Consider the following 25,287-nt stretch of genomic DNA (forward strand, 5'->3'; position numbering starts at 1 on the left):
TTAAATCACTGTTTGATAAAACAGATCAAGTGATTTTTTTTTCCTGAAGAATCAAAATGAATGCTTCCTTGTGCTAGAAGTAGGAACACTCTTGTTAGGCACCTGCTAGACTTTTAGAGAACAGCCCTTTGTAAGCTTTATATTTTTAAAAAAACTTCCTTTCTTTTGAATGCAACACTGACTTCTAATTGTGAAATTTTGAAATTAACTTTAATATATACAGATGACTTGCATTGCAGTGGATCTAATTTTGGATACTTAAATTTGTTAATGCATTGGAAAGACTTGTTGTATTCAGATTGTGGCTTGCTTTTGTGAGGGGAGCAGCGTTGAATGAATGACCTGACAGATCATGACATAATGGGTCTTCATTGATGCTTGTATCTGATCAACTCACTATCTCTAACTTATTTGAAATGTGTACAATGTGTACAAAAGATGGATCTGGAAATCAAGGATTTCATTTGTGTACATATTGTGTAGGTGTTATCTGAGAGTAGATGGAGCAGAATAGTAAATCGTAAAATTCTAACTGATATTTGAAGATATCAAGTAATATCAATTTTTTCTGAATAGGAACAATTCTTATTGCTTTAAAGAGCTGTAGGAAATTTCCTGATTCCAGCTGGTAAATTACTAAATTTACCTAGAGAGGTAGAACAAATTTTGGGCCATGTAATAAGTACATACTATTTATATATATTTTTTGAAGACTTGTTCCTTTTGAAGGTAACACTTGAACACTAGAAAACAGCATACCAATTAGAGCAGATAAATCTAAAATTAATAGGGAAAAAAAGGAGAAAATTAAAAAACTTTTATAGTAAGATTGCAGGGCTAGTGGGTTACACTATATTCAAATGCATTTGATTATGGATGTTTTTTTGCCTAAAATATAACTCTTTTCAGCAGTAAACTCTGCTTTCGAGTCCTCTCTCGAACTTCTCTTGCAGATCAGGTTTACTGTGAAACAAAACTTAACCTTATTTTGTAATAAGGGAAGTAATTACAGTTTTAATCTAAAAGTGAAATGAGCAATAGCTTGAATGAACACTGTGCTGGTCTGGCTGGTCTGTTGGTGATGCTATGGGCTCCTGTGCAGGCAGAAAAATCTGTTGGGTTAAGGCCTGATATGGCCTGGAATATAAAAGACTTTCAATAAATGGGTGGTTTAGTTCATGGTTTATGCAACTTTTAAATACCTATGAGATAAGGCCAATAACTTTAGATGCAATATATATATAATATATATATATAGATGTTGGTACCTGAAGCCATCGATGGATTTTTTTTTTTTTTTTTTCCTCTCTATAATTGGACAAGGATGGACTTCAGTGTTGTCAGTGCAGCTCTCTATTCTGTGAAGAAAATGGAGAACTGCCCAGTCTTTTCTTTCCCTTCCTTCCCCCTCTGATTCTTTTTTTTTTTTTAAATCACCACCATTTAAAATCTGAGAAATAATATCCATATAAATCTGTTCTTATGGATTGTCTGGCACATGGATTCATTTCCTCAGTGCTTGCAATTTTTAAAAACACTTTCTTCATAACTTGAACTCTTCTTTTTTACTCTTGCCTTTTTCCAGACCCAACAGTAATAACAAAGATGCCTGGCCATCATTACAGAGTTCAAGTAAATCAGCCAACGGTTTAACAATGGAACACAGGAAAACGCCTCCTATATTAGAAAATGGCACAGACCCAGAACACATGACTCCAGATGGTGCAGACTCAGATTTCGGGTAATTGTGCTGCCTTTTATACTTCAGATAGCTTGCTTTCTCTCTCACTGATTGGTGTGGAGGGAATGATTCTCCAGTTTCTCTGGTTGGAGAGCTGGATTCAAATCCTGATCAGGTCACCAAAAAGTCTGGGCTTAGTCTAGCCCATGTCAAAAAGACTGATTGGCAGATTTTTCAGGAAAACCCTAATAATAAATAAGCAAGTGATGGTACAGGTAAGGGCTGAGGGGAATTGAATAATCACTTTGTCAAAAGATTATACAGCTGCCCAGAACAGGGCATTATCCAAGCCAGAACTAAACCCTTCATTTTTGTACAGAAGTTCCCACAAAAATAACACACTAGTTGCTATGTTCTAGGAGGCTTGTCACTTGGGAAAGTCTCAAGAGCAAGAAGCTAAATGCTAGGCTGAAAATTTGTCATCTCTTTACAGCAGTGTGTTCTAGAAACACAGCTGCAGAGGTAAGGGTTTCCTAATTACCACTCACAACATGAACAACAGGGCAGCAGATCAACTGAGACCTCTTCTGTGCAGAGGAAGCAATTCATCTGCTTGCAGTAACTTCCTGAGTGCTAACCAGCTTTTTTCCTCCTTTACTGCCCTCCTTGAATAGAATTGGTGTTGTCTTCCATCATAAGCATCACTGGAGGTTTCGATGATAGTCCGTAGTCATATTATTTTATGACTGTTGGGTCCTGTTGGACCCCTTAAGTAATATCTGTTGGGCTCATTCAGAGATTGAATGGGAAAATGCCAAGGTAAACTCTAATATTTCAAGAAGTGGTGTTGCTAATCTTCATTTTAAATCAATATTGAACCGATGCATTAACGTTGTGGTAAAGAGTGCTGCTGAAAGTGGTACCTTCTTGTTAGACTTAATAGCAGTCCCACTGAGATGTGATCAGAGATCCTATGGTGGCATCTCAGTAATGGCATGTAGCTTCCTTTGTCTCCTTTCTGGAAAGAATGTACTAAGTTTATGCAAACGTGCTGTAACCAGTGGCTAATGAATCTTGTTCATTCTTGAGGACTGGAAGCCTATCTGACAAAGGGCCCTTAAGTTCAAGTATTACATGCATTACCTTTCACAACACTGCAGTTTGAAGCTGTGTCTTTCTGTCAGTGGCCTGGTAGAGCTGATGTTCCAGTTTTCCTAGTGGGAATGATTGTTTAGTAAAGAGTCTACAAAAAAAATTTTGTGCTGTAGGTATTCAGAAATTACTAACAGGCAGGAATTCATTCTGAGTGGAATAACCTTCTTGATCTTGTTCAGCCACTGAGTAGAAAGTAGTTATAAATCTTTTTCTGGAGTAGTACTTTTTTGCAAATATATTCCTGATTTGTTTTTATATCATAAATATATTAAATACTTGAACTACAACTACCTTTCTGAGATACCAACTCAACTAGTATTCCTTTTGCACAAAAATTGTTCTCATTGAACGTAACTTTTATAGCCCATCTTTAGAATGGAGAATTATTTCTGCTGATTTTAGATTCTAATTATTCTGGGCTGTGGAGAACAAACATGGAGGGAGAAGTCTTTTGAATTTTGAACCATAAGTGGCTCTATGTAGAATTAAAGGGATGTTTGAAAACAAGATGTTGATGGGATCTGAAGTCTGCACCCAGTTAAAGTCTGTATTTTTTGTATTAACAGAATATGCCTGTAATTTGTTTTGTATCACATTCTGACTTGAACTTAATTCATAATTATAACTTGTGTGTGTAGAAGGACTGGGCTTTCAGGCTATGCAGCTTGATATTTGTGCATACCTCTTCTTATGAGTAGATAAAATGAAAGCACCTATAGACTGTAAAGCAGAGATTTTCATCTGAACTGAAGATAGAGCTGTCTTGTTAATAGAGAATTTAGTAGAATGAAGGCTGCTCACAAATGCCTGCCGGACTCCTGAACCCTGAGATGTGCCATTCCAACTTAGTCATGCTTATTCCTAGTGAACAGTGTTCTGAAGCGGTTTTCTGTTGTTTCTCATCTTTATTCTGTTTGCTCTGTTTTTTTAAATGCCTTTTCCTTTGTTTTTCCCCCTTTTGTCATGCCAAAAGTTTGTTCTTTCTTTAGAACTAATTTCTGCTAGTTAAAGCTTGAAGGCTGGTGGGAAACTTGACTTCCTACCAGGACAGGCTGGTAAACTTAATCTGTTCTCTCTCCCTAGATTCATTTAGGTTATATATGGGAATTGAGAACTTAGATATCTTGAAAATGAATCTGTTTCCAAATCTCTCTCCAGTAATAGAATAAATGGAGCTGACTACAAATGGCATACTGCCATAATACAATAATCTTGTTTGAAATAGCATAGAATTACTTTGAACATGTTTAAAACTTTCCTTTTGTTCCTTAACAGGGCACTCAACAAGCAGAATGGGGGGGAGGTAAAAAGATTATAATATATGTCAAATGGTTGGAATGCTCATAATTTCAATCTCACAAGTGGACTTTTTCCTTGATTCATGATTTTTTCTATTTATTTCAAGAAATTTTTATTACTAAAAAGCAATTGTTGTTCACTCTGGATACTTGATTGTCTTATTGACTTTTTTTCCCTTCCTACTTTCCTAGCCCTATCGACAAACCTTCAGATTCCCTCAGTATAGGAAATGGTGACAGCTCTCAACAGGTAAGACATAAAGGCTATGAAAGTATGAGTAGAGTTTGGCCTGATGCAACTTGCAGTTTGAGAAACAATTACTTTCAGAAAAAAATCATAGTTTTGTTCAAGACTACAAAATGCTGTTTCTAGTAGATCTGATGTTAAACACTTTACAGAGATAAAATTTCCTCAAAACTTCAGTTTAATATATTAACTGTAATACCAGAGAATGTTAAGTATAGTCATTCCTGTTTTAACTGTCTCTTTCTCTCCTTTGCCCATAGATAACAAACAGTGACACACCTTCACCACCACCAGGTTTATCAAAACCAAACCCGGTCATACCCATCAGTTCATCTAATCACAGTGCACGGTCCCCTTTTGAAGGGGCTGTAACAGAATCACAGTCACTCTTCTCTGACAACTTCCGGCACCCCAACCCCATCCCAAGTGGGCTCCCTCCGTTCCCCAGTTCTCCACAGACTTCCAGTGACTGGCCCACAGCACCAGAACCACAGAGCCTCTTCACATCAGGTAGGGACCTTTAGTTACATTGCTAGATGTTGCTTGCTGTTGTAACTGATGCCCAAAATTGTGGGAAACCAAAAACTCTGGGATTCATCTCATTTCTTTTCTCTCTTCACAAATGATTAAATGTGTCCTTAAACTGTAGACAACACTACAGCTGTAGTAATGTTTCTAAGAAAAACTACTGTTTTTCAACTGTCTAGATTTATATCTTTTAAGATTATTTTATGAGAGAGTATTCTAGTTTTCTGGTATGTTTTCTAGTATTTTCTGCCATTGCTTCTTTTTTTCTTAGCTAACTTAACTTAGCTAACTACCTTCCTAAATAATAGGACAAGTGACAGGTATGCTTAATGTTAGCATTTCAGATTTCTGCTGGGGATGAGGAAAATACATGATGTCAGTATACGTTGTTGTAATCTGTTATCTGTAATTCCAATGTTAAATATCATTGCACACTTTCTGATATTTCCTGTATTATCCTGCATAGTTACGTGAAGCTACCTAATTTTTATCTTTCTGAAGTGAGGGAAATGGTAGAAATAGTTAATTGCAGCAACTGAAAGACACCTGTGTTCTCCAGTTATTTTGCTATGAAATATCACTGCATATGAATGAAACTGTTTTAGGTGCATTTATATACTCTTGGGAATGGTTAACTGTATTTAGGATCTCAATCTGAAACATGTTAGAAAGTTAAGTGATAAAGATAATAGAATCTAGTGATACTTTGGGATACAGTTCTTTAGTGGTTAATCTTCTTTTGATGCTTATCTCCCTTCTGGCTGCAATAATCCTGTTTGTAAATAATATTCATTACTAAAGAAATTACCTGCTGCTGAGATACACATTGATTTTTGTGATGATTAAGCATTAGTGAGAGACAGCTTCTAGATGGTAGAGATCTTGTTCATTTCATAATGAATTTCAAATGTCTTATTGCTATTTAAATCAGGATATGAAAGTTTTTTTATCTAGCAGCTCTTTTCGTTCTAAAATCCATGCTTATACACTAAAATGAAAGTGTAGATCTGTTCTGAGAGAGGATTCTTTGAGCATAATTTCAACTTTTTAAAGTGGTAGTCAAGGTTCCCTACCAGCAGAGGGAGTAAATGTTAAGTGATACCACTTTGTAGTCATCAAATTTCTGTGCCACAAAAAAAAATACTGTGAAGTTAGAACCCGTATCTGTTGAAGCTGAACTAAGTACCTTAATATATTAAAACAAACTACAAATTGAAACTATTAGCCATGTTCCCCTAACTCGTTTGTTGCAACACTCAAAATACTTAACAGCATCTTGTAATGCAGTTTTACTCCCTTTTTTAAATCAAGATGTGTACTTTACACCTGTTCTTTCTTCATGACAATAGACATTTTTTTTCATCACTGCTCAGAAGCCTTTGTAACTATGAGGGAGCATCCTTTTCCCTCTCCTATCATTTTTTGCACAGCAGAGCTGAAGCATAGTATTAATACTGAAAGCAAAATAATTAACAGAGCAACAACTTTATTTAGACTAAAAAATTCTGCTTAGTCACACTTCCATTGAGGAATATGGATAAAAAGAACATTTTAAACAAGAGTTTCTCTATTGGCCTTAATTGAAAAAGGCTTTTTGCAGTCTAAGCTCTCAGCAATTTTGTATTAAAAATACTAGTTTCAGCATTTTAAGTAATTTGATTTGTGAAAATGGAGGTCTTAGCTGATCAGTGAGGTGCCCCTTTGGGCACATGATCCTTTAGGGAACATGTATTATATGAAAGATAATTGGTAACATACTCAATTCCATTGAGGCTGAAAATTTTTTTATTGATAGTTACTTGTTAATTTTTTTTTTTTTAATCTTGTTCCTCTCCAACAGAAACTATACCAGTGTCCTCCTCTACAGACTGGCAAGCGGCTTTTGGGTTTGGTTCCTCCAAACAGCAAGAGGACGACTTAGGGTTTGACCCGTTTGACATCACCCGCAAAGCCTTAGCAGACCTGATTGAGAAGGAACTGTCAGTCCAAGACCAACCTTCCCTCTCGCCCACAGCTCTTCAGAACCCCACCCCACACACTACAGCTGCCAAAGGGCCAGGCTCTGGATTCCTGCATCCTGCTGCACCCACAAATGCCAACTCTCTCAGTAGCACCTTTCCAGTCATGCCACAGAGGTTCCCACAGTTTCAACAGCACCGAGCAGTTTACAACTCCTTCAGTTTTCCAGGCCAAGCAGCTCGCTATCCTTGGATGGCCTTCCCACGCAATAGCATCATGCACTTGAACCACACAGCAAATCCCACCTCAAATAGTAATTTCTTGGACTTGAATCTCCCACCACAGCACAGCACAGGTCTGGGAGGGATCCCTATATCAGGTAGGTGAATTAGGACAGCCATGAATATGACTTAATTGATGCTTTCAGCTTCTCTGAGCCAGGACAGGAAAAGGAAATAGCCAGCTGCAAGCGTTAGAATGATATCTCTTGAGTGATATACTAGGTTTATAAAGGAAGAGAGGAATGTTGTTTTAAATAAGCCCTTTCTGTTCTTTTTTAAAATGTAACTGGATACTTAGCCTTGTAATACTGAGCTTTATAAGGAAGGTGGAGTATTCTGTGCCCGCTTAATTTTGTGCCAAAACAGATTGGTATTTTGGTGTTTTGGTCTTGCCAGACTTTGCTTAAGAAGAGTAGACTGGAAATGCACTGTGACTTCAGTGCTGACATGCAGATACTGATCAGAGCTCTTAAAGAGGGAAAGAAAAAAGAAAAGAAAAACTTGTGTCAGATGTACTGACTGGTTGTTCCTTCTAGCGCATAATGAAATGGTTGTGTAATAAAACATTCAGTGCTGTTCGTTTCTGTACTTCAGATGGCCTTAATATTATGCTAATCTTTCACTGAATGGATGCTTGCAATGGTATAAGAGGTTTCATCCTGATTGTGAGGGCTGTGATGTTGGGGGAAAATAAATGAGCACTCAAGCCACTTTAGTCTGCCTTGGATGGATTGATAGCCTCTTGCAGTAAGCACTACAACTGATGAGCTAATTGTAGTGAATGTTGATTTGGTCAGAAATTCACTTCTGGAATTTGAACTGCTTCCACATTTCCTATAAGGCTTGTCTGAAACTGGTTCTCTTTTCCTACCAGGCAAAAATCTAAATGATTTTTTTATTAAGTTTATAATCAACTGTGGGGAGAAACTCTCTACAAGCTGTTGTAGATATGAGATGAAGAAAACTGGTTCTTGAGACTTTGTCACAGCTGTTTTCTTCTGATACATTTTGAGAAGTACTCCTTATCCTGTAAGGAATTGACTGAGGGAAAAGGTCATTGTGTATTTTTGCTTCTAGTACAAGAGCTACTTTTAGCTATTTTTTTTCTGTGCTTTGTCCTCTCTGAAGCCTTGTCAAAGCTATAGTACTGGTGTAGTGTCCTTAGGCTGATTTTGTAGTATAAACATTTGTTCCAGACTACAAATATAAGTAGTTTGAAAGTCTTTGTACTGGCGCTGACAAAGCTTATAAAATTACCGATTAACTGATACTGATTACTTTGAAATGTAAAAAATGAAAACAAGACAAAACTTTTTTTGATGTGGAGTCACAAATGTAGTAGCCTAACAGCAGTGTAAACTGTTGCTCTCTTTACCCTAACCTCTATGAAACTTGAAGGCATTAACAGCTGTTAAGTTTTGATTTATCAGTCTTCTATGAATAGGTTCTAAAAACTGCTGTTCAAGGGACCAGTGACAAGGAGCAGTAAGGCCCAAGATATCCTTGTATTGAAAAGTAAGATCTGTTTGCATTACAGATTGATTCTTGATTCCAACTTTAATAAAGTATTCTTAAAATTGCATTATTTTAATTACTTCTGGAAGTTTGGAAGTGGTCCTTTTTGTCCTTAGAGAAGACTTGTGGATACTTGGCTCTGTCTCTGAAGAGCCAGGTTCTGGGTTCTTAGTTGATGCTCAGCTAATGTCATATACTTCCCCCATATGTTTTAAGGCAACAGAAATGATAGCCATAAATATTCTTTTTTGTATGTAACTGCTAGAACCAATTAATTTTATTTTTTTGGCAGTTGCAGTGTTAAAAACAAAACAAACATCTGCTGTAGTCTCTCTGAAAAGTTACTTCGAGTTGGCCTTAATCTCTTGCTACAGAAAACATTGTTTGTTGCCTGGTTTGCGATTATCTAACCTTGGTTGCTGGACTGCAAACATTTCTCAGTTGATCTACATATGAATTTTGATATTTCTTAAAGATTTGCGCACTGATTGTTTCTCTTTCTTTTTCTGTTGTCAGAAATTAGATTGGTCTCAAGTAGGTCTGGTTTTGTTTTTAGATTATGGACTTGTATTGTTTATATGATAGTTAATACTTCAGAAGCACTAGTAATGTGAAAATCAGGATATGCCAGTGTGCTTGTTTTATTGGCATGTTGACTTAATAGTTTTGAATTTATCGATCATTCTGTCTTCAAATCCTTATGTAGTGTACAGCCTCTCAATGCATTTATAGCTTTTATAAAGCTTTTATATAGCTTTTGAGAGAATAATTCCTGTTCTTCATACTTATTTTTACTCTATCAGAAGTAGGTATGTAATTGTACAACTCCTACTTTGCTCTTATTGATAGGTAGATACAACTGTCTGGAGAGGGTGGTGGCAGAAACTGACACACAAGTACGGAAGCTGTGTAGACAGCACCTTTCAGCTGTGTGTGTTGCTGAGGACTCCAACTGATCTCTTGAAAAGACTGTATGTGTCCTAATAGCTATTTAGTAGGACAGATTAGTTGAAATGTACTTGAAGTTCCTTTGCCAGCTTTTTTTTAGTGGTGGTGGTGGTGGTCTGTATTAGGGTGTTTTGGAAAATGTCATCAGCTCTGCTATTTCAAATGCAACAGGAAGAGAAACCTAGGATAGACAAAACTCCAAATTCTATTTTTTTTTTTAGCAGAGACTCTCAACTGCTATCAATTGAATGTTTACAAAAATCTTTGATCGCTTCCCTAACCCTGGAGTAGAAATTCCTAGAGCAGAAGATGCAGGATCAGTGGTTAAGAAAAATTGTTTGCTCATTCTATGCATTATCTGATTAGTTTATACTCTCTATTCAACCAGTTCTTTCAGACTTTTCCCTTTCATTTATGTGAAAACAAGCAGATCTAAAAATTCTTCTAAAACTTTGTTTGAAATTAGTGTATTATTGTCTAGGCTTTTTGAATACCAACTTTGGTTGATTTCACTAAGTTTACTTGTGGTTTTGAAGCTTGTGTGAAGAAAACAGTGCCTGAAGATAACTGCTGATTCTTGCTTTATGTAAGCATTATGATTCACATGATGTGAAATACTTATGTTTGACATACTAGGAAAAGGTAATGTTCTAAAGCTGCCTGTTAGTCTAGAATCAGAGCTGTGCTGTATTTGACTCAGCAGCTCCAAGGAGAGCTGTTAGTGATGCACAGCAGCTTTAAATGGAGGGCCATAGGCACTGCATACATTAACTCCAAAATCCATGTTTCTGTATGAATTTTGGTAGCCTATTTATCAAAGGGAGCAGTATTTATTAAACTCATTCTGCGGTTCCCAGTGAAATGGCATAGTTGTATGTCTGATATGTTAGCAATTGCAAGCCTATAATACTTTGCATAATTGACATCGTAATTTTTATTATACATATACTTGAAATATGGCATGTTCATCAGGCGTACCTGTGTTCATAAACTTTATCTAAAGGAACTCTGATTTCTGGAGAGATTTTTCTCCTCCTCTGCCTCAACTCTGTGATTTTGCAAGCCGTAGCAGATGCTATGTATTCCCATTGAAAGCAGCAATTTAGGCTTGTTGCTGGTCTCTGGGGTGGGATGGCTTAGGTGATTTACTGTGTAATTATAACTATTCAAATGTACTTCAGGAGAAAAGAGCGATGACTCTTTATGTCTGGACAGCATGACTGCTGTTAAAAGCACTCTTAACCTAAACTGTATGCAAGCCATCCTAAGAATATAGGACAGTGGCTCTCTGTTCTGTCAGTCATGGTGAAGGAAAGGGCCCCGCACAGCAAGGTGAAGGAATGTTTTCCTTTATATATTTCTTTAGGATATCATAAAAGCCTTTGTGCTTTGTCAGTAGCTGATATAAAATCATCGTTGCAACCGCAATGCCTAACATTGTATTCTGAAATAATACGTATAATATTGGGTAACAGGCTGAGGTATGTCTTAGACTAGCAACATTTTTTGAGAGTTGAATGTAAAAACTAAGATGCTTATAAAATGATAGGCATGTTTATTGGTAGTGGGAAAATAGAAAGAAATATATATTTTTTTTGTTTTTAATTCTTGACTTTAGGTAGTTGATAGTCATGGATTTTATTCCACAGAAAAAGTAAGAACAAATTTGCCCTGTTAAAAATATGAGGAAAAAGTCGTAAATAATTAGTCTACCTTTGTTGCCACTTCTATGCAAAATTTATTAATTAGTATTTTGAGACATTAGCTGTTATTTCATGTATTAATTTCATAATTATCTTCTGTATTTTACTTCATAATGAGAAAACCATTGTTTAAGAACATACTAAATTAACAATAATGATGTAGCTTGAAACTGTAGTTTTTCCAAGACTAATTCTACATTGTATGATTCGCGTACATTCTTCCCATATATCATGCGTGCATTGGAAAGCTAAGGGAAATAATCAAGTAGACATAGAGAAAAATAGGAAGCACAAACAAAGAATAAACCCCATTTAAAGTAGGAGAAGAAAGCTTTATATGCTTGAATGTTGTAAGTCTCCATAGTTGAGTGTAATTGATAAGGTTTTGTTATATCAGAACCTTTTAGTTTTAATGCTGTAGCGTCTCTTTTATATGTACAGCCTAACTGATAGGAATATGTACATTTAAAGATGAGATTGAGCCAATAAATAGGAAGATGACTCAGTTTTTGAGTGCCGTACAGCAGTCTTTGCGATACTAACTTTACAAACCTTATTGAGGTATCGATCAACGTGCACATCTTTGAATCTTGTCTGTTCTTGTTTTTTGTGAAAGAATATCTAATAGGAGTGAGGGCAAAGCATGAATGTTATATTAAGAAGGACCAACTATTGTGCAATAACTGTTTTACCTCTACTTCTGAGGTTTTCTGTATCTGAGCAGCTTACTGTTTTGCATCTTCTACCACTTTAAATTATCTGGCTACCATGCCATTGAACTTACCTTGAACATCAAATCCTTCTTTGTCTAACGGTACTTTTTTTGACAGTGTTTTAGTAAAACAGGCAGAGATCTTAATGTGTTGGCTATGACCTTACTGCTTTAAAACCTTTATTTAGAATATGGAGAAAGGCAAAAGATAGATCAGATAGAGAATTTTAACGTTAATTCTGATCTGCCTTGAATACCAAGAGTCGTAGGCTGACTTTATATTTTCTCAAAATGTTATCTCATTTCCCTTTGAGAGAATTTTCTTATTTGCCCCTTTGCCCTTTTGACTTTGTCTCCTCTTTCTCGGTTGACGGTTAATGTATTCTGTCTCCTGAACAAAGAAGGTTGTGGCTTGTTTTATACAAAGGAAGGGAGCTTAAAAAAAAATGGCATGGCTGAAGATATTTTCCTGTGGTCTCAAGCTTCTGCTCCCCTGTGTTTTTACGAAACAGGGCAGCCTCTCTTTTATGGTTGTTGAATTCAGCATATAGTAAAACTTAACCATTCTCAATATGCTGTGTACAGGATGTATTTGATGCTTTACTCCTAGCAACAGTTGAAGTAACTTATACAGTGCTGCCCCACATCCCTTTGTTTAGGTGCCAGGAAGGACTATTTGTTACACTCTTCATCTTGACTTGACAAGTCATGAAGTGCTTACTGCAGTTTTAAGTACAGATGGTCTTAAATTTAACTTTGAGAGCAGCATTAGTCCAGTAATCTTCTTTAAAGAGGGCTGCTTGTTCGTTTGGCCTTGACATTTTGATTTTTTTGACAGCAGCTAGGTGGAAAGCACTGCAACTAAAATTCTACTTCTCTGTGCTCCTAGTTCCATTTATGGTTGTCTACTGCTAAAGGCTTTCTCTCATGAAGTATAAATATTGAAAATCTGGAAGTCTTTTGCAGATCTTAACTAGTAAAACTAATAGTTTCAGGTGCCAAGATTGGCACCTCCAAAAGCTCTTCAGACCAAAAATCTTCCCAGACAGCAGAGCAGCTCCTCCCTGATATTCTGGTATCAAGATCACAACTTATTTGAAAATAAAAGAATGAAAAGCACTGTTTGTAAAGAATGTTCATTTGTTTCCAGTATAGATTTTACTCACCATTGCATAGACCCTAATCTCTTCAGGTTTCCTCAACGAAAATAGCTGTTCTTAGTGTATAACCTTTGTCATTGAGTATTTTTGTTTTTCACGTTCTGAGGTTTTTTTTGTTTTGTTTTTTGTTTTTGTTTGTTTGTTTGTTTTTTATATTCTGACTTTTTTCTTGGAGGCTCTTGGGCTCTTACTCCCACCCAGCTTCTTGTCAGGCATTTTGAGTCTGCCTGCATTTACCCCCTTCCCCTCCCTACTGCAATTCAGGCTTATTTCTAAATTCTAAAATTTCTAAACTCTGACTCGTTTTATTTCCAGTCATAACTTATTTTGTATTTCACTGGGAAGTTCAGGACAATATATAACGTTCAATTTAAAACTAAACTTTTGGCCTGCTTCTGTTGCACTAGAGATACTGGATTTGCATTCTCAACCCTCAATTGTGACAGTTTTCAGATAACTGTTTAGCAGAAACTATTGTATAAACGAAATAGTATGCTAAATGAGTCACCTCTATTGGAAGAGGGCATTTAGTATTTCCACAGAATGATTGTAGTATCTGCAGGCATACGTCAGCCTTCCTTGTTTGTTTCAAATGCAAGTTTGAAAAGTTCAAAATGAATTTAGCATTTCTCAGAATATTCATGCACTGTGCTAAAGCTATTCTCACCATCTGGGGCAGAGCATTGGTCAGGATATTCTTAGAATCTTGGGTCTTATACAGGTTTTGTCAATAATTAGCAATAGCCTATAAGTTCCTGTTTTGTTTACCAGTTCTAGTTATTGCATTGACCATGGGTAAAGTTCCATATGTTTTGCTTTTATTTGCACATGCACGCCCCACAGATACACTTACGGATTGCCAGTTGAGGTCAAAGCCTTCCCCTCACACACTGACTTCTAGAATAGCCTAGCAAGTTTGAACTTTGATGCAGGAACTAAGAATAAGCAGCAGTATACTTAGGTTGAGATTAAGTTTGGTTATTCACGTGAATGAAAATCATACGTCTTTTCTTGTGTACCATCTGGGAGTTTATTTCTGTTCATTTCAGTATCTTAACAGTTTTTGTGCTCTCAGTTTAGGCTCATTTTAAGCTTACCAGTGTTGAGAACCACTTATTTTCTTATGTGGTCCTCTTTCAGATGAGTCTTGTTAGCTCACATGAAAAGAATGTTCACTGACTATTGAGCAACTATTAAAGAATATTTTGTCACCTCTGTATGCACATGGCAGGCCTCAGTTGAGGTCTTGAACTTGGACACTAAACATATTCAGTAACAAACTATTAAAATTCAGTAGTAAAAATGCTGGAATACTCTAGGATACTGTGGAAACATGTGAACTCAAGCATGCTTTTCAAAGCAAGCTAGAATTTAAATTTTCTTATAGATTAAAATTACATGGCTGGCTGCTATAAATACGTATTAGACTTGATCACTTGAGCCATGGTAAGTGTGATGCAATCACAAGAACGCTCCAAAATACTTAATAAATGTAAAATTGCTTTTCTCAAGTCTAATGAAGATCTGACATACACACAGGCAAATAAGAATCTTCCTATTGAATATCTAAGATGACGTATTTCCTCATTGATTTTGTAGAAGGGATTTCCCCTGAAAATAGATTAAATTTCCTGTCTCTTAAGGCTTATTTAGTCACAGAAAGCTTAAAGCTTATACTGTCATGTGATCAGCAGGAACAAAAATGATTTAGAAAAACTGTAAAAAAAAAAAAAAAAAAAAAGTGTGTTAACATGCAACTCAGTAAGACAAACTATCAAGTACTAGAGCAATATAATGAATTTTAAGTACATCTAATTTTTACATTGAAAGATGGTACTGATTTGATTTACATGGTTATCTTTTTTAAATTGGTTAGATAAGTAATTAATATAATCTTAGGGACTGGTATGGAATAAAGGTAAAAGCTGCTTCACTTGCATTGTTTTGAAGTTGAGGGTAGACTGGTATCTCTGTACTACTGAAGTCAATTCAGTGTGTTTTTATATATATATATATATGTATATTTCATCTTGCTCTTAAAGCTCATAACGATAAGAATTCCACATTATGGAAAGAAATTTAGAAAACATGTTCATGTGGTTTGCCAAACTGCTTGCCATGCATGGAGAATCTCTGAGGGTTTTTTTCGATGTTTTCTTCAAACAGCTGTCTCTTAGTGGTCCTGTCATTTAATGTCTCTTTAATATGAAGATACCAGAGGTTTAACTGTGTTCCTGATGGGCTGCATTACTATTTTAATGTGGTTAGAGTCAGTTTTCTTTATTCTGATGATAGTGATGTTCCAGGCTTCTGAGAATCTTTGTGAAACTTCATGTGATTTAAGGATTGTAGGGTTCCTAGAAATCATTGATATACAGAATCAGTGAAGTCTGAATGTGAAATCCTTTGGACATTAATTCTTACCTATTTAAATGGAATTTTATTCATGTTCTAAAAATTCCATGAGTGAAGAAGCTCTTCTCATTGAAGTGACATGAGTATGGTTCTTATTATAGCTGATTGGATGATGGATAAATGTATAAGCTTTAGATTAAATATCTTCATCTAATGTAGTGGGATCATTTCATTCTAAGATAAGGCAAAATGTCTATTTCTACTCCCTCCACACAGTGAAACACCAGACAATTTTTTTGCAAAAGAGAAATAGTAATAGCAGAAAGTAATCTTAAGAAAATGGAGAAGCACCAGTCACTTCCCAGAGGCGGACGAGGGGCAGTTTCATAGAAGTGCAGGCGGCCTCTAGCATTTGCTACAGTAGGCAGCACCAAGCAAGGACTAATGGGGATGTCACTGTAAAAGGGATGCTTTCTGCTGACTATATTTGGCTCTGTAATAGAGTTGAGAGCCTCTGGCTGAACTCAGTCTCTGGTTCTTTCCTGCTCTCTCTTTTTTTTTTTTTTTTCTTTTTTTTTCCTCTCCTCTTCTCTCTAAGCTGTTCTCATTTAACTTTTTGTCATTCTGGCTCTCTTGTAGAGGCTTCAGAAGTAGCTGCTGTTGTACTGTGCCCTTGAAGATTTTACAAGGGCCTCCTTACAGCCAAGTTACTGTGATAGTTATTATTCTGTTTCTAAATACACCTTGATAGTCTCTTCTTGTTCTATTGCTACCCTGTGTAGTCAGATACAGAGCAATACTAATAAGGTTGTTCTTGCTTCATATAGTGGTTTTCCTCTGAATGTCTTGCCTAGTTGAAGCTTTTCTGTAGTACTGCTGTGTGTCTTGGTCACACATATGGCATACTAACGTGATTCTTAAAGTTGCAGCCTAGATTTGGAGGAATGTTTGCTTTTCAACAGGAATTTATGTAGGATTTCTGGCATAAACATATTTACCTATTATATACCAAGATAAAGCCAGATTTGGTATTAGTTCTTTGCTATATCAAAATTATATAATTAACTACACTTGTTTTGCATTTATTTAATGTGATAATCTTGTAGTCTTTGCTATTAGTCATTTATTTAACCACATACTTTGTGAATCTTGATACAGTCTCATTGTAATTGGAACAAAAATTTGACCTGCCCGTAGTTTTTGTGGTGTTTGTCCTAGTTTTGTGTTCATTCTAGTTTACACTCATTCAATCATTGCTTGTCTCACATCTTAAATAGTTTAAGACATGCTATCCAGTTAGGTTTAAAATGAAACATAAAGTGCATTAGCATCACAAGCATTGCATAGCCAAATTTGAAGCCGCTTTGAGTCTCCATTATGATACTGTTGGTCAAAATTTATGAAGTCCATGAATTTATGAAGTGCAGCTAGATATTTAACAAATCTGTTCTAAAGTATGGATTATGTAAAATAGAGCAATTTTTCTTTCTAGACTTTCTTTCTCTGAACTCTCCCTTCTCCAAATACTGTTCTGCCTAATTTGAAGAAATAATGTCAGAGCATTGCAGATACAGCATATTAAAGTAATGCTACCAGACTGTCTAAAAAGATGTTATAATGGGGAAATGGCAGTACTGGAAATTCATAAAATCACTGATTTGTCATACAGATGAATGTTGAAGCTTCATATCTTCTATTTTAAACTAAGTCTTTTTGCTTTAAAATGTGCAGACAAGTTAAACTTACAGTGAAGCTTATTTGCTCACTCCAAGACAGTGACTGACTTTGAAAATTTTTAGGTAAAATTGCTGTTGTTTCATGTTGGCATCAGAAACATGAAAAAGTTCAGTGCTAAAACTGTGGAATCTGCTCTCCTCTGGGAGCACAAGCTTCTAGCAGACCAAATGGGATTATCAAATGCACTTCAAGGGAAGACTGAAGTTCAGAATGGGACTGTCAACTGTTTGAGATTTTTTCATGTGAATATTAGTTCTTTCCATGGGGCTTAACCAGGTTATTCTGTTGCCCCAGAAACAAGATGGAGGGAAAAGAAATCTCTTAATATGTTTCCAGTTTGTCTTCAGACTGGTGCATAAAATCTTTTCATTTTAGTCAAGTGGATTTGAACCTGTTTTCTTCCACATTTTCCTACTATTGGACATACTGCTTTAAATTAGTATGAGGCTATGGAAGTAGACTGTTTTCATTCCTTTGGATGGGGAAGGATTAAAACACTGGCTCTCACATTACTGGATTATGATAAACTGAGACAGAAGTCTGCTACCTAGTCATAAAACTGCTTCCTTATACCAGCTTCTGCCTACTTCTTCTACAAGAAGTAGGGAAATATAATAGGAAAATAGTTTTTTTCTTTGGGGCCTGTATTAACTGGAAGATAGCTTTTTCTTATTTTTTTAAACACTTTTATACTTCACCAAGAAGCTATTACATCAATTAACAAAAAGGACAAAGTAGCAGTGGGATAAGTAGTAACTTCGGAAAATACCCATCTCTAACATATGGTTGTTTTGTTTTTTTAGCATACAAGTAATTCCTGTCTCTGTTTATGGAGGACTTGCATTTCTAGTTTTAAGACTTGTGTTTAAAACTTCTCAGAATCCTGCACAGACATGCTGGTTTAACTGTTTGGTTTGAGTCTTGATGTGTGGTGCCCAAAATTGTTCATGTACTGGTTTGCCTCAGGAGTTTTTCTCAGTGGATGTTTTTCCTAGTGGTAGGCAGTAACTGAGGACTTGGAGGATAGAGCAGGAAAATCTTTGAGAAAACTGTGGCTTAACCTTCTCTATGGAGAAACTTTTTAAGGGCTAGTGAGCTGGGAAAGGTGTATTAAATCTTGGACATGTGGCAGTGTATTTACCTTGTTCTTAGGGTAGTCTATCCTAGAAGTAGAAGAGAAGGCAGCAGATCATCTTCCAGTCATCACTGGGTTTTTTTCTTCTTCCTCTCCAATGCGTTCTGTGTATTAATCCCATATATTTTAACCCCTTGTCAAATCCCATATTACAAAAGAAGTTTAATTGCTGTGTTTCTTAGAGCCTGGGAGTCTTGCAAAAAGCTGAGAAGCTTTCTGTCTGGACAACCTGCTTTTTTATTTATTGTGGCATTATCAGCCAAACTGCAAAACTCTTGCAGGCTCCTGAGTGCTGCAGTGCTTGTTCTCTGTTGTCAGAGGGCAATGTTATTCGTCAGAGCTTGCCTTGCAGCCCTGCAAACCCTGCTGTCTGCAGAAGACGGTATGTCTTTTGGAATACTTTGTTTTGTACTTTGTATCCTGGAGCACAAAATTTTAGTAAGTAATTGAGATGTGCTTATTGTTAACAAATAACATTTTTATAGACAGTGAATCCTTTTAGAACTTCAATCTCTTGATTTCTGCAATTCGAAGAAGATCTTGTGCCAATAGCTGAGATAAAGGGTAGTCTTCCTTACAACTTCATATTTCTTTTTGTTCCATGTTAGGGTAAAATAAGTGGTCCACAATGCCTGCCTCACAGACTAATGCATCTTGTCACCAAACAGCGCCAGTTTTTCCCATTCCTTGAAAACATTCTGAAGAAATCTATTTCAACTGCTTGTTACCTTTCTGAACTCTTACGTATGCTGCATTTGTCTTTTTTCCTTTTTTTCTTTACATGGAGAATAACATAAGATCTTTATATTGTCATAACCCGAGATAGCCTAATGCTATGCTATACTTTCCTATCTTATTATAATTTGTAACTCCTCTTTTCTTACCGCTAGCGATACTGAGCTGTCCGTGCTGACATTGGACTCTTTTCTGAATGACGTTATTTGGCACTGTGTGTCTGTGCATCCATACGCTTGGTACGGGTGTGTTCACTACATGTTTACTTGCTTGCACGCTAATTCTGATGTTGGGTGTTAGTAACATGCATGGCATCGTCATGAGCTTGCAGTTCCCCAACTCACAGGGATTGTAATGAATATGTTCTCTCTTGTGCAGCTCTAAGCATCTGTGCGTATTTTTGCTCCATAGTGGGAATGACTAACAGCACAGAGATGCGTGTTTTTGCACAAGCTTAGCTTCAGCTTTTGGAAGCAGTTGTGAGAAAATAATGGAAACTGTCCCATGTAGCATCTCACGTGATTATTTCTGTGTTGATGAGTTGACTATTTTTATTATAATAGCTGAACTAGAAATATGTCTCAATGAGCTCATGGATGTGGGCAAAAATCTACGAAGTGTATTTGACTAGTTAAAACTTTAAAGTTTCTTTGAGGTTTTTTAACCCCAGGATCATTTAACTAGGCTTTTTTGGTAAAGATGTCAAGTTTCTCATAAGTCTGCATGAAAAATTAAAAGCACTGAACTCTTTAAAGCTGTTTGTTTTGCATTTGTATTACAGGGAATAAAGTGGGAGTTTGAGAGAACAGGAAGTAGGTTTGATTTACAGTAGGAGTGAAAGTACAAGTGAGAGCCAGTTGTGTGCACTAGGGTTTGATGACCATGGAACAAATCAGTGAAAACCCTGCTTTTTTTCACCCAAAGTGACTTATACTCTAGGCCCTGTAGCATGTTTTCATGCTACGCACAGCCTGTGGATACTATCACGCTTAGGTCAGGGTGCTTGATAGCACATAGACAAGAGAAAAGCAAAGGTTACTTTAAGCTGGTCGTATGTGGCTTGAACCAGAGCTGCAGTTTCAATAGTACTTTCCTCCCAACACCGTAGCAATTAAAATGCAATTTGATGCATATACTTAGAGGCAGGTTTTTTTTTGTTTCTATTACCTGATTGTTCACATTTTTGTTGCTTACTATGTAAGAGTTGTCTGTCTTCAGTTTTGAGGTGCTTTATGCCCCAGCTTTTGAAGAAGAGGAATTCCGTAGGCTTTGCCAGTAAATGAGGATACACACACACACACATATATAGTCAACATCTGTTGACTATAAGCCTTTGAAGTCTCTGGTTAAATCGTACTCTGCAAATTGTAAGTTCTGACTGTCCAAGCATTAAGGATTGTTTGTATAGTTATGGTATACTCTTTTTGATGATGCTTTGTAGATGTCAGCTGCTGTCATGCTGCATGGAGATGCTTATGCACACGTTTAAATGCTTATGCTGTATAGCTGTATTAAATGGCCATATTAAGCATGCAGCAGATTAGAAATATCTTGCTGCAACAGTCACCACAGGCTAAGTGGTGATAGATTAACATAGTGACTGGTTTTGAAGTCCAGTTGTGGACATAAACTGAAGTCTGACTTGTGGATTGCTATTTGTGATTGAAGTTGCTTGCCATAAGTAACAAAGAGAACACTTTCTTATATAAAATTTACTTTAAAAAGACCTCAGATTTTGGAGAGGGAAAGTTCTAGATGAAAGCACAGGTTTTCAGCAATTTGCATTTCTTTTCTAGTTACAAAAGGTGGTTACTGGAGACAATTCTTCTGAGTTTTCTACTTTATAAGAATTGCCAAGGAATGGTTTGATAATGAATGTCTATTTGTGAGTTAGTGAAATCCTCTGATTTTTTTCATGAAGACTTAAATCTCCTCCAGTGTTGATGGAGGAGCAGTGTTATGAAACTATCTCACTGTAATGCTTCTGAATGTCATGAAAATCCTCTTTTGAGCTAGGAAAGCCAGAGATGATATAAAAAGTTGTATGCTATATTTCCATCAAAGATTAAGAGGTAGCCCCGGTGTACTGTCCAACATGTATCCTTTCAAAATTGACTGCTAGGTTTTCTGTATTTGCTGGTAAACACTGGGATGCTATGTCTGTTTTGCTTTAAGATAACTAAAACAAGAAATGAATCATAGAATCCAATAGTTGTTTGTAGTAGTGCTAATAGTTAAGTTATTCTGTTGTCCTTCTTTGTCAGTACGTGCCCTGAAACAGGTAGCCAAATAGTTCAGACTTGACTGTCTTGGTGTCCAGCTGGTTTGCCTCTAACTAAAATTTGAGGATGTAGTTGTGCCGGGAATTATTCTGAAAGATCTTTAAAGAATTTTTTTCTACTGTTCTACAACTGCAAGAGGAAATTGCATTCCTTCCAACTTCATGAGAACCTGGTTACCATTTCCTTCTGAAGAACATCTGTAGGGCAGTGAATGAGCAAGCAACAATAAAACAAAAACCTTTTGTGATACTCCTCCCACCTCCCTGGTTCCTCAAGTGATTTAATCACGTTCAGTTTCTATAGCAAAGCCCTACCTAGCCTTTCTTCACTTCAGTATACTTCAAAGAAAGCAACCCTTTCAAGTCTACTGACCACTGATAAAGCAGATGAATTGGGTTATTTAGCATGCAGCAGAGTCTTCTCATAAAGGATCTGGTGGGTTGTCCCCCAAAAGTAATGAAAGGAGAGCTGCTCCAGCCTTAATTATTGAAGTCTCTGAACTGAAAAAATACGGGGGAATATGAATTGGAGGAGGAGTTAAATCTTTCTCCTGCTCTTATGCTTGATTTAAAACCTGCCAACCCCTCTGAATAATTCATTGGCCATATAAACATCACCCTAGTTTTTGGATAGGGAAAGTATTAAATGCTTAGTTTAAAAAGTAAAATTAAAATCCCATACCCCACCAAAGAAGGACATCTGTTTCTAACTTCAGCTTTTTATTTTTTTATCTTTCATTTTTTTTTTGTTGGTAAATCTCCCAGACAACAGCAGTTCTGTAGAGAGTTTAAATATGAAGGAATGGCAGGACGGGCTAAGGGCACTTCTACCGAACATTAACATCAACTTTGGTGGACTGCCCAATGCTTCTTCCCCCTCCAACGCCAACCACAGTGTACCAACGTCCAACACTGCCACCACCGACAGCCTGAATTGGGACAGCCCTGGCAGCTGGATGGACCCCGCAATCATCACAGGTAACCGTTTCTCACTCCTTCAGCTCCACTGGCAAACCATCAAATGGGTATTTGGCACAAACTGATTTGCATCTGGAAAAAAAAAGTCAGTATGCGGTGGTCTCTTCCAGCTTCCATCCACAAAACCTCAAGGGTCTAGGAATTTTATGGAACCACTAGGTATAATAAAGCGTCACCTAGCTCTTCGCATTGCATGCCCGGGACCTTTTGCAGGGAGTCAGGATGGTCAATGCTTATCCATAGGGTCAATATAGGTGTCCCTTCTGCTGGATGGCATGTCCGGTATGTGCGCCGCTGGTCCTGAGGCACTGATAGCATTAACTGGACTTTGTTATTTAAAAAGGGACGTACTCCACTTGTTTATAAAGCTCTCTCTTATAAGGCTGTCTGGTTGTGTTTCCCTGTTAGAGAGGCTGAAGCATGATTCAAATAGGCAGAGTAGGAGGTAAAGCATGCAGCGTACTGGTAGTTTGTGATAAGATCATGCAAGCAAGGATGCAGTCCTTGTGCAGAATATGTGATAGAAAAATGTCTTTTGAAGAGTACTTTGAGGGGGTACTTTCTCCTACCTGGATATAAATGTTAAATGTTTTGCGGGCAGGGTAATTTTATATAACAGTGTAAAATGCATACTCTGTACAAACTAATCATGTTTTCTTACTGTTGCCGTTTGTTAGGTTAAATTGACCTCCTTCATGCTCACCTTACTGCTTCTGCTCTGACTTGCCTATCTCCCATTTTTCTCTCCTTTTTATTTTTTTTAATTTTTTTCTTCTCTGTGTAGGTATCCCAGCCTCCACAGGAAACAGTTTAGACACCCTTCAAGATGACAATCCTCCACATTGGCTAAAATCTCTTCAGGCCCTCACAGAGATGGACGGCCCCAGCGCAGCGCCGTCACAGACGCACCACAGTAACCCCTTCGGCACACAGATCCCGCTGCACAGAGCCAGTTGGAATCCCTACTCCCCTCCTTCAAACCCCACCAGCTTCCACTCCCCCCCACCAGGCTTTCAGACAGCCTTCAGACCCCCCAGTAAAACCCCCACAGATCTACTACAGAGCTCAGCGCTGGATCGTCACTAGGAAAGGAGGAGAAAATAAAATAAAATAAACGTTAGAAATGCAGGAAGTGTCCCGCCCTGACTCCTCCCCATGCCCACCTACTGTTCCTCCTCATATCTTTCTTTCTGAAGAATCCAGTTCCTGATCAAACTTCCCCCCCCAAATGCAATGCGATCACAGGGTCATGACCGTCTTTTTGTTATGTTTCTGCTGAGCCAGTGTTTGAAATACACTGTTTGAAATATTTCCTAAAACATTCTAAGAAAAAAGAGAGAGAGAAATCAAAATGCAGTCTCAATGCTTAAAGAGAATATTACTGTCTTATGTCTTTTGCACATGAGTATTTCTGCATAGTGGAAAAAATGTCAATCTATAGTAGGGAAAAAATGCAATGGAGAATCAAATGCAGAAACAGGAAAAAGGTATTTAATTTAAATGAAGTTACTGAACATGTGGGGCAAGCAGTGGCCTAGCGTTTATTTTGCATTCAGTGTGGCACTACACAGGGAAATAGCTTTTTTTTTTTTTTTTTTTTTGAAAGAGGGCCTTTATTATGTCAGTAAGAGGTTTGACATGAAGTGTGTTGAAAGACAAAACATACTTATAGCTATGAGTAACTGGCATGTTGCTAAAGAGTGGTTTAAAGAGGGGAGAATGGGAGAATAAGTTTCTTTTTTTTAATTTTGGCTTTAGATTTAAAGTAAACTTTAATGTTTTAAAAGTATTCACAGATTTAATACCTAGTGTATACATAATATAATTATAAGCAGCTGAAACACGAGTGATATTTACTTCAGTCTTTCTGTCTCCTCTGTCAGTCTCTCTTTCTTTTTTTTTAAAAAACAAAGATTCACCTGATAAGGGCACTCTGGGATAGCACTGCATTGGGGCCACATGATCACCATCAGGAGCAACCTCTGACCTCCTCTGCCTGCAGCTTTTACTTAACCCTGTAGTTTCTGGACGTTTGTGCAGTATTGAAAAGACAGGAAAAAGAAACAGATAAAATAAACATGGTTATAACCTGACGCTAAAACTAAAACCAAGGAAATGTACCTCTTTCTTCAGAATTAAAACTAAAATCTTAAATAAAACAGAACTTGATGATGACTTTGTGTTTGCTTTTCTTGGGTTTTTTTAACTTAATTTTGGAGTACAGTGTATCTATATGTCCTTGCAGTTGTTTTCTCCTGTTCATCCTAAACTGGAGCTACTTTTACATGGAGATTTACTGGAGATTCAAGGTATGGCATTGCGTGGTAACATCTGTATTGAAGAGAGGAAAAAGTGTATGTATCTTAAAATTAGGGATTATGTTTTCTTTACTCATAACAGCCAAAGGACATCTGTGCTTAAGTCTTCCTGCCATTGTTTGAAATCTAAAGCGTGAAAGACTTCTGTGTTTACCCTTAATTAAAGGCCTTGCCACTGGACAGGTAGCAAGGTGTCTGAACACATGGCAGAGACTGCATGTTACTGCCTACAGCTTTGTTTCTTTCAGCATCTTGAGTCAGATAACTGCAAAACATTTTCACTCTGGAGCGGAACATGTAGAGTTTGTAACACATAGGAGACCTCCAGTGGGATCTTCCATTATAGCCAGAGATCAGTTTTGATATTTAAAACCTATAACATTTCAATTGAGATAGTGGATTGAAATATTTACTGCATAGCTCATTAGAGAGATGGCTGAGAGTCTGAAATATTAGAAATGTCTGCGCAGAAGGGTTTTTCATGTGAGCTGATCAGTTTGTGCTGGCTGCCATCTGAAGACGTTTGCTGGTGGCAGTGGTGAGGAAGGGACTCTGCAGCAC

General features: G+C 37.0%; 1 protein-coding gene across 6 annotated transcripts in view; it reads left to right on the top strand.

Moving 5' to 3' along the window:
- CNOT4 (CCR4-NOT transcription complex subunit 4) overlaps positions 1-24,583 on the top strand; it is an 81,645-nt gene extending 57,062 nt beyond the window's left edge. For 3 of the 6 annotated variants that reach the window (XM_062586080.1, XM_062586089.1, XM_062586096.1), the window contains 6 exons: positions 1,586-1,741; positions 4,327-4,384; positions 4,642-4,891; positions 6,750-7,247; positions 22,196-22,408; positions 23,193-24,583. In XM_062586080.1, the coding sequence (XP_062442064.1) occupies positions 1,586-1,741; positions 4,327-4,384; positions 4,642-4,891; positions 6,750-7,247; positions 22,196-22,408; positions 23,193-23,494 (1,477 nt within the window). In that variant the 3' untranslated portion in view covers positions 23,495-24,583. The remainder of the gene's footprint in view (positions 1-1,585; positions 1,742-4,326; positions 4,385-4,641; positions 4,892-6,749; positions 7,248-22,195; positions 22,409-23,192) is intronic. The other 3 variants (XM_062586109.1, XM_062586102.1, XM_062586118.1) reach the window with 3 other exon arrangements.
- The last annotated feature ends 704 nt before the right edge of the window (positions 24,584-25,287 follow it).

The sequence above is a fragment of the Rhea pennata genome, chromosome 1, assembly GCF_028389875.1.
Source record: "Rhea pennata isolate bPtePen1 chromosome 1, bPtePen1.pri, whole genome shotgun sequence".
Taxonomy (NCBI): Eukaryota; Metazoa; Chordata; class Aves; order Rheiformes; family Rheidae; genus Rhea; species Rhea pennata.